The 10,655-nt window shown below is 33.8% G+C and overlaps 1 protein-coding gene and 1 non-coding gene across 2 annotated transcripts; one reads left to right on the top strand and one right to left on the bottom strand.

Annotated features, from left to right (window-relative positions):
* Window positions 1-4,093: 4,093 nt before the first annotated feature.
* Window positions 4,094-6,480, top strand: LOC132062578 (annexin D4-like). The gene is made up of 6 exons (XM_059455119.1): window positions 4,094-4,222; window positions 4,696-4,868; window positions 4,949-5,167; window positions 5,583-5,804; window positions 5,902-5,973; window positions 6,097-6,480. The coding sequence occupies exons 1-6, from the start codon at window positions 4,177-4,179 to the stop codon at window positions 6,307-6,309; spliced, it is 945 nt and encodes a 314-aa protein (XP_059311102.1). The 5' UTR covers window positions 4,094-4,176; the 3' UTR covers window positions 6,310-6,480.
* Window positions 6,481-6,836: 356 nt separating this feature from the next.
* On the bottom strand, window positions 6,837-6,909 carry TRNAR-UCU (transfer RNA arginine (anticodon UCU)). The gene has a single exon. It is a non-coding gene; the product is annotated as a tRNA-Arg (tRNA).
* Between the last annotated feature and the right edge of the window lie 3,746 nt (window positions 6,910-10,655).

Here is a 10,655-nt window from a genome sequence, read left to right as displayed (position 1 = left end):
AACTGTTAGGTCTCTTAGGATCAAAATTGACCTTTTGGTTGTAGTTTCTGGCACTGTTGTTGCTAGAAGAAGCCAGAAAAGATGCAGAATCACTAGAGAAACCAGGTGGGGCAGAGTGTCCCTCTTTCTGACTTTCATCCTGCTAAAGGAGAGAATATGCTTTGCTGATAGCAGGGAAAGGATTCAGTAAGAGAATAGCACTCTTGACAGTGGAATATGAGTCATTCAGCCCATTTAGAAACTGGAAAAGTTGCTGATCCTGTATGAACTTGTCCAAAGCACCACAAGAACACACTGGACCCACATATGAGGAATGGAGCTCATCCCAAAGAGCCCTCAATTTTGTGAAGTAGGTAGCTATATCAGAAGAACCCTGAGTAGTGGCACTGATTTCTCTCTGAATTTGAATATATTTTGAACCATTTGATTGACCAAACCTCTCATTTATGTCAGTCCATACTTCTTGAGCAGTTTTAAGGGACATAACACTAGTAGCTATCTCTCTAGATACAGAATTAGTAATCCAGGATTTAACCACGTCATTGCATCTCTCCCAGTAAGGATAATAGGGAGATTCAGAACTAGGTTTGGGATTCCTACCATCTAACAAACCTAATTTGTTCTTCGCGGATAAAGAAGTAAGCATGCTATTACGCCAAAGAACAAAACCACATCCTGAGAAGGGTACAGCCACGAGTTGACTACCCGGTTTGTCAGACGGATGTACATAAAATGCGTGTGAAGGATCAATGGTAAAGGGACTGAAACCTTCAGTATTAGACCTAACACCAACAGCATTCGCACCAACAACATTCGCAGGCATGATTCTAACTACAGCAGGATCACTTTAATGATAGCAATATAATGCAAGGAATAGAAGAACAACTAACAAAACATGAACAACAGAATTACGGTCACAACTAGAATTGTAAGGCCAGATTGAGCTCAAAAATCACAGATAACTGGCAAGGTAGCAAGGTAAGAGAAACAATGTTACCGCCCTTCTTCTATGACTTGAAGAAGTAAAAGCCCTCAATCGATCCTCAATCAAGCCATGTTGAACTCAATCGAACCCTAGTTTCGAAATTCGAAGGGGAAAACCCTAGAATTTGGGCAAAAACCACGTCTTGAATGAAATCAGTGAAATTCTTCAGGAATTGAAGATGAACAGGTTGTAATTATTGAAGAATCACAACTACAAAAAAAAAAAAAAAATCCCAATTTTTGTTCGAAAAAAATTTTCACAACATCGATCGAAGTCGAAATTTTGCGATACAGGTTAGGGTTACTAGCGCAGTGTAGATCATGACGAGGAGATTGATAATCCCCGCTCTGATACCATGTTAACTTGAATGAATCGAATGAAATGCGAGAAAAATGTACAAACTCATAGAGTATTCGAAGAGAGAGAGAGAGAGAGAGAGAGAGAGAGAGAGAATGTACAGATCCTTTATTGAGAGAAAAAATGAATTGTTCAATGTATTAGAAAATATCTGACCCTATATATATTTACACTTAAGCTGAATTGTAAAATACAAGTAAAATAGTGTGGGCCGGGTCATGTTATATCAGTGGGCTGGGCCGCAGTCTTGCTAATGTTAACACTTAACGACTGGTATAAAATTTGTAAATGACTAGTGTTCAGATTACAGTAAAGACAATTTTTTATTTTTTTTATTTTTTTATGATCTCCCTGAATTTTGATAAATAGAGTTTACTAATAGTGTGAACATATTAATTAGAATTGCCAATGTTGAAAAAAAAAAAAAAATCAATTAGCGATCCCCTCCCTCAAATCCCACGTCAAACTAATTAGTTTTCGTCGTCTTAATTTACAGCAGATCTGAATTAATCCAGAAGCTGCATAGCAGGTGATTTTCATATTTAAAACATGGCAATATGGCATGGGGATAAGTAAACTAGTCATGGATATCTTGACAACGATTGACATAGTATGGACGAGAATAAATATGATGGAGATATATATTTAAAAAAAAAAAAAAATACTACGAAGACTTGGCCTCATTTTCTCAATTATTAGCATGGGCTTCATATTTAGCCTAATTAGATGCAGATATATACGTACTTATTTGGTTTTATGATTCTCGCGCAACAACTTAGTAAGCGTTTGGCCATAGATACTAAAAACAAATTCACTTTTTTTGGAATTTTTGAAGTTGGAGTTCGAGTTGGCCATAGTTTTTGAAATTGTAATTTTTGGTGAAATGTAATTGTAAAAAAGTGAATATTTTTTGAAAAATAATTTTTTTGAGTTTTTGGTATTTCGGAATGCAACTTCAAATTGTATTCGAAATATTTATGGCCAAACGCCCAAAAGTTGAAAAAAATGAAAAAAAAATTCCGGAAAAAAGTGAATAATTTTTATGGCCAAACGGCATCTTAATTTTCTTTTTTCTTTTTTTTATCCTAGAGGGGTGGGGTATAATACGTTAGACTTTTCAAACTCGACCTATCAATAAACACTTTGGATGAACTATCAAGAATCGGGATAGGATGAATAATATCATTTCTTCAATTTTAATTAAGTTTCGAGTTTGAGTCAGTAGAGAGCGTTTTTCTTTTTAATGAATCTTATGCAACGCGAATTAATTAATTGATGCCCAAAACGCATAGCTGACAGCATGAGAAACAAAAAACTTGCATGACGACATTGTCTTGTTGTTTCTTTATGGAGAAACATGTCGTAATTTGTAAACTCTCTCCAATATATTCGTTCTACTTTTGTCCATTTAATTTCCGCGATGTCTGTTTACCATCGTTATATGTAAAGTAAGATTTTAGTAACTGACAATTTTTAAGTGATTGTTAAACAAACACAAATTTAATTGATCAAATTACATAAAATTAAGGGTCAAAATAATCCTGATCAAACTATTGAAAATAGAACAATATGCAATTCATTCGCATTGCACAAAAATACTCTTATCGCTGGGCACAAAAATACCCTAAACTATTACAAATAGAGCAGTTATGCCCTTCATTTCCTTTTCGAAACACGATATAACATATATTGAATCCATCGACTCTAAACTTTAGATTATATATATATATATATATATATATATATATATATATATATATATATATATATATATATATATATTTCATCACAAGATAATTTATTTCCTAGCTTTTCAAATATAGTTGGATCCACTTTCAGCTTGTCATTTTGCTTGTTAAAACATGTTTCAGAAAAGTTAAATAAAAAGAGAAGAAACAATTACTTATAGTAAATCTCCAAAGACATAAATAGAAGTGTTTGGTTATTATATATATATATATATATATATATATATATATATATATATATATATTTCATCACAAGATAATTTATTTCCTAGCTTTTTAAATATAGTTGGATCCACTTTCAGCTTGTCATTTTGCTTGTTAAAACATGTTTCAGAAAAGTTAAATAAAAAGAAAAGAAACAATTACTTATAGTAAATCTCCAAAGACATAAATAGAAGTGTTTGGTTATGAGATCACAAGAAGCATCGTGTTGGAGAAAGATAATTAATGGAACTGATATAAGTAACTCGATCGATAACGATTTTTATTAAATAAGTTATAACAGCTAAAGTTAATTACAAGCAAGATAGTACATATAAACCGCTGGTAATATCAGTTTAAACTACAATAAACTATTCTGGACGTCTTCATTAATTACTACTAATACTCATTAAACTAGGACGTGCGAGGCTCATGGTAAATAAATAAAGCAATAAAAGCATATATTCATTTACTGACATTAACTAAAAAGATATCATAGAGATTTAACTTAATTAAATAATGTACTTAAAGACTTTGACTATTAATTTTTTAAATAACACAAGGCGTTACTAGCTGTATTTTCATGAACAAGGGAAGGTGCAAGAATTAAATGGCCACGTCTTTATAATTTTATATTCATTGTTTTATTAATTAAACGACATCAATGAATGCTATTAATGGTATACACCAAGGGCTACTTTGGTCTTTTCAGCTTTAGTCAAACTTAGATACCCGGCTGGTAATTGATTAAATGACAGAAGTACCCCTAATAACCAATATAAATATAGTTCGAATTGAATGACAAGTCCCACACCTCAAGTCTCAACTATCTTCTCTCTTTTTTACACACACCAAAAAAACTCAATAGACTAATTACAGAAGAAAATGTCAGAGGCTAATGCATATGCAGCTCTAACCAAGGCTTTCTCAGGTTCCTCTCTTATATATTTCCCTCTTAGCAAATTTTAATTACACATTACAAGTTTTTCGTTTACCTTTAGCCTATCTAATACGGCCGTTCTATATGTTATGATTTCGCTAAGAGAAATGCACGCAACAAGGTTGAGAATATGATTGAAATTTTATCTCATATAAATTTTCAGTAATCTTAGGCCTTTATATACCCATGTAAACACAGATTATAAGCCTTTACATTGTCACGTAAACAAAGTTAGTAAACACCTCTTACAATTAAATTATTAGACTTTTACTAAAATTAAAAACTGAACATTCTACTAAATGCTCTATTTGAATCCTCCAGTAACAAATGCAACATCCAACACCATATGCTATGGTGTTGCCTGAGAATGTAATTAGAATGATTTCCTTCAGTGCATATAGTGAGTTCAATTTTGATTGGAAATTGATATTTTCTGATTCAATTTTATAAATACAAATTTGCAGGACTTGGTGTGGATGAGAATTTATTCATCTCATTATTGGGAAGATGGAATCCCCATCAGAGGGCATCCTACAGGGTAAGCACCCCTGGATTCTTCACAGAAGATGAACGTCAATTCCAGAGATGGAATGATCAACATATCCTTCAGCTTCGTCAAGAATTTTTGCGTCTTAAGGTACATTTTGTTTGAAAACAAAAAATTGACGTCCTATGTAAAATAGAATAACGTTAAGAAATATGTGTTTAATATTGTAGGATGCAGTGGTGCTGTACACAATGCACCCATGGGAAAGGGATGCTCGTTTGTTTAAGGAGGCATTGTTGTTGAAAGTACCTCAACATAATGTTCTCATTGAGACTGCTTGCACTCGATCCTCTGAGGACCTTTTGGGTGCGAGGAAAGCCTATCACTCCCTTTTTGAACACTCAATTGAGGAAGACATTGCTCACCATATCAAAACTCACGAAAGAAAGGTCTTTCTTCTGTCTTTTCTTTTATGCTTGAAGTTGTATGCACTAATTTTATTCTGTGGGGCTCGTCTGGGTCAGATTTCATGTGAAACAATGGGGTTATCCGCCCAGAGTTATAGGAAAAATGGTATAAGTTGAGTGAGTATATTAATATAAAAATAAGATAAGTGACTTTATCTGATAATTTCAATAAGTTCATAGACCATTTTAGAAATTTACTCTTTTATTTTTTTTGGCCGAAATTTTCAATTCTTTTCATGCCAATTGTTATTATTCTCCTTAGAAATTATTATTATTGTTGTAGTTATTCTGCGATTGGCTGTCAGCCAGGGTAAAACTTATCAATTTATGATGAATCCTCATAATAGAGATATTGGCGGCAATATTTACTAATTTACCATTTTGTTATGATAAACAGCTTCTAGTTGCTCTTGTGAGTTCCTACCGTTATGAAGGGCCAAGAGTGAATGAAGATCTTGCAAAAGCTGAGGCAAAGGTGTTTGTGAATGCAATAAAAGATGCTAAGAAGAAGCTGATTGAGAATGAAGAGATTGTGAGGATCCTCTCACACAGAAGCAAGCTCCATCTTAAGGCCATCTATAACCACTACAAGGAATTGACCGGCAACTTCTTGGACGAGGTAATAAAAAAAAGAGTTCAACTTCTATGCAGTGATCGTTCATAACTCTTTATGCCATTAATTTAAGATGATCGATAATCTCAATTTTTTTCTTCAGGATCTTGATGGTGAATTGATCTCGAAACAAGTAGTCCAATGCCTTTGTGCACCACAAGCATACTTCAGCAAGGTAAATAATATCAATCACGACGCTGATAAATATAACCGTACATTCTTGTGTTTTCTACCCTTTTTTGTTTTGAAATGTTTTACTTGGTATTTTTCTCATTTTCAAATATTTCTTATTTTATAGATTTTGATCGCGTCCTTAAGATTGGATGTGGATGAAACTGCCAAAGACTCAGTGACTCGAGTCATAGTTACAAGAGCAGACGACAATGATATGAAGCTAATCAAAGAAGAATTCCACAGCAAATATGGAACTACCTTGGCTGGCAAGATTGAAGAAGTTGCTAATGGAAGCTACAAGGATTTCTTGCTCACCATAATTGCAAAATCTGACTAATTAATTTAGGCCAGATTTTGGCATATCCAAATTTTCCGTCAGTTGTTCCATGTTCTCAAATGCTTTTATATTTTCCCCTTTGCTTTAATTTGTTTTGATTTCCTTTGCTCAATTTATGTATGGTTTCAATGTTTCCATTTCAAATGAGTAATTTCAACTTTAATCTCAAATAACCGATTGAGCGTCACATCTTCTTTCTTCTTGGTTGTGTACATTCTTCCCTTATGTTATCAAAACTTTTTATCTTCAATTTTTTCTTCTTTCAGAAAAAAGATACACATATCTATTGAATCAAGAGATTAATTTATCCTATGAGTAATACAATATCGCTTTGAGTATCCGTATATCGGAAACAACTACTGGGTATAAATAAAAAATAATTGACCTTAGGATATTTAAGAAACTGGTCTAGAGTGACAAGGAGAAAACATCAAACAAAACAAAATTAGGATAAGGTATACAAATTATTTATACTCAATTCATGTCATCTATCAAACAAAAAACAAATAGTAACACAACCACAAGTTCACGCCCAGTGGGACTCGAACCCACAATCGCTTGATTAGAAGTCAAGCGCCTTATCCATTAGGCCATGGGCGCTGTTGTCATGGCATCAAACAGAGATTCTATATGACATTCTAGCAATTATTCTAAGAAACAAACTGCTGAAATTCAAATGTTAAACCAGCTAAGAATAAATTGACAATACTACTACAAAACCATTGCAAGAATAAATATTAAATCTACGAAATAATAAATAAACACACAAATATTTTTAAAGAAAAACTATCATGCTTTCTCTAGGATGTAGGAGAACTCATACTAATAAATTATGGACGATGACTCATTTCACTATTTCATATCTCTAACTAGTTTGTTGTCAGAAAATTGCTAATTTTCGATAAAATTTGTCCGGAATTTGGTTAGTTGGCAACGTCTTCAACACATTTTACGGTAGAAACCCCTTTACCAACGAGCCAAATTTTGAGGTAACGTCCATCGGAAATTGACAATTTTATTATTCAATAAAAACAAATTCATGCATTTTCTAGGTACTAATTAAGCTGCAGGGAGTTAAGCAAGAGAAAGATTCAAAGAAACTGCTACGTTTTTCTTCTTCACCACTCAACTACAATGTCAAAATTGTGGCGACTTAAAATAAGGCCTATTGGTCTTACCTCTTTCTATATTTCTGACTCGATAAAGAAAATATTTACTATAAAAATTTATTAAGGGAGCCAAAAGTCTAATGTAGAGAATTTCCATCAAGTTTCCAAGCTCTAATTTGGTAGAATCTTATAATCTTGTTCATGAGTAAACTTGTATAGAAAATTGAAGTTGCAGTTCCTTTGGTTACGCAATCTGATTCTATAAAAGCATGACAAAGAGTTTTCAGCTGAGTATCAGTTAATAAGTTACAATTAAAAGATGAAAGCATATGCAATTGCACTCATAGTCTCTGGCTCTGTGGCAGCTTTAGTTTTGATTCTGTATTGTATTTGCAAAAGTTGCCGAAAGAAAAAGAGCCACAACCCTCCTCCTCCTCCGCCTATACAAGCGAATCGCGATGTTGAAAAAGGCGAAATTAAAGCAATGAGAGATGGTGGAATGGTTATTCTAGGAGCTGCTGCTGCTGTAGTTGCCTCGGCCCCTGTTATCACTAGTGCTTACAATGGTGGTGGTGGTAGTGATGATGGAGGGACGACTGGTGGTGTAGGGGGGACGAGTGGTGGCTGTGGTGGCGAAGGGGGGAACGAGTGGTGGAGGATGTGGTGGCTGTGGTGGATGCAGGGGCGGGGGTGGTGGAATTGGAGGCTGTGGATAACAAGGATAAGATGTAATTTGTAAATAATTTTATGTATCATGAGATTGAAAATTTAAATTATATATTCTGATAGTATGAGAAAAAACAATATAGAGCAACTTTAAAAATGTATAGGCAATGCAGTTACACTAATGATTTCAGTGAATAGAGTTTATTCACATTCACTCTCTACGCTTGGACTCTCACACCTAAAGGAGATGTATAAAAACTACTTCAATAGATTATCATGCCCGAGAATTCATGCTGAAATATTTTGTTACTGTATTTATTTGATTTCTTTTTCTCATTTTTAATTTTTTATTGCATAGATTTTGATCGCGTCCTTAAAAGTGGATGTGAATATAATGAACCTGCTAAAGACTTTCTGTAATATATACTTGATCAAAATTGAATAATGGTTATATTATAAAAATTGTTTGATGCAATAAAATAAAAGTTAAGCGGGCATCTATGAAATCAACTCATGCGTTAACGAAGTACTAGACACGAAATTAAGCAAGAGAAAGATTCAAAAGAACTGCCACATTTCTTTTCTTCCACTCAACTACAATATCACGAATGCACAATTGTGAAGATCGACTTAAAAAGTCTTGGTCTAAGCAAAAAAAAAATTAAAAAAATTAAGTACCCTCTATTTTATATTTCTGCTGTAATAATAAAATATAAATATACCCCTTAAAAATTTTAAGGTCCACTTTAGAAATTTTCCAACTAGTTTTCTAGCTCACACCTGGTACAATCTTATAAGAACTTGTTCAACAGAATTCTGTATAAAATTGAAGCTGCAGTACCTTATTAATTGTTACGCAATCTGGTGCTATAAAAGCATGAGAATAAAGAGTTTCTAGCACAGTAGCAATTATGTAAGAAGTTACAAAATTAGAAAATGAAAGCATGTATATGCTGTTGCACTCATAGCATGTGGCTCTGTAGCAGCTGTAATTTTAGTCTGGTATTGTAGTGGCCGAAAGCCAAAGAATCAGCCTGTGACTCGGATAATGTGCTTGTTCATGCTCCTCGTGATGTCAAAAAGGCTATAGTGCTCGCCGTGACTGGGGGATCAGGGGTTTGGGTGGTGGTCGTGGTGGAGGGATGAGCTTTTGGGGTGGTGGTGGTGGAGCTGCTGGCTTGGGCGGTGGCAGTGCTGGAATTTGAGGTGGCGGAGATCATAAAGAGTTAAAACTGTCTTCTTTTTCTGTTTTCTACTGTGGCTACTTCTAATGTACTATATAATAATTAATATTTTAGTAGTATTATATTTTTGAATGTTGCATTAACTTGTAGAGCACTTTAAATAGTGACCTCTCTATTTATTTTCAAGCTTGATCTTCAAATAAGCCTGTCGATGTCTTCTATGAAAAGGTTATGCTAGTTACCATGTCGAATTGTATACATTATATGGGTTGGTATAGATAGATCATAATCGCACGAATGATGATGGATTACTTCTATTTAATATTCTCTCTGTCCCAATTTATGTGGCACCTTTAGAATTTCAAGAGTCAGCCAAATTTTTCTTATCAGAATTTTTTTTATATGCCTTTAAAATAAATTATTAATTATTGTGATTTATAGTATTTTTTTACGTAGTTTCCAAATTTTATTTCAAAAAACTTAAAGCTTCTATGTCTAAATTCACGATTAAAATTTAATAATTTAAATCTCGAAATTCCAATTGTGCTACATAAATTGAAATAAATGGAGTATATAATTTCAAATTCGAAGATAAAAATCTCGAATCACAAATCTGTGTGAAACTCATGTTATTTTCATTCAATCACTAATTCACTATAAGATCAACAATTTAATACGTTTGGGCTTTTGTTGCTGCCCTATGACCAATGATTTGACTGATCATTCTTCCTAATCATCTAATTCATTGCGAGTTAAGCAAACTTTGGGTTGACCGGGTCGTGGCGCATTTACTGATTTAACGCGTTATGACCACCGAAAATTGACCCAACCCGCCCATGAATGATTTCTCTTGTTTAATTCCATGGTTAGTTCCATGGAATTAAAGAAGAGAAAGATTCAAAGAAACTGCCACGTATTTCTTGTCCTCCACTCAACTACAATGTCAAAATTGTGACGACTTAAAATAAGGCCTGGGTCTTGCCTCTCTTTTTATATATTTCTGATGCTATAAGAAAATATTTATAAGGGAACCAAAAGTCTACTATAGAGAATTTTCCGTCAAGTTTCAAAGCACTACTTATTTGGTAGAATCTTTTAATCTTCTTCATGAGTAACTTCTATAGAAATTTATTTGCAAGTTGCACTAACTTCGTTGCGCAATCTGTTGCTATAAATAAAAGCATGACAAAGGATTTTAGCAGAGTACCAATTACAAGATGAAAGCATATGCAATTGCACTCATAGTATGTGGCTCTGTGGCAGCTCTAATTTTGATTTTGTGTTGTCTTTGCAAAAGTGGCCGAAAGAAAAAGAGCCTCCCTGTGACTAGGAACGTGAGTGGTGGTGCTCCGGCTCCTCCTCCTCTGCCTTTACAAGTGAACCGCGA

The sequence above is a fragment of the Lycium ferocissimum genome, chromosome 7 (genome assembly GCF_029784015.1).
Source record: "Lycium ferocissimum isolate CSIRO_LF1 chromosome 7, AGI_CSIRO_Lferr_CH_V1, whole genome shotgun sequence".
NCBI classification, from domain to species: Eukaryota; Viridiplantae; Streptophyta; class Magnoliopsida; order Solanales; family Solanaceae; genus Lycium; species Lycium ferocissimum.
Note: the sequence above shows the minus strand (reverse complement) of the source record. Positions and strands in the feature narration are given on the sequence as shown.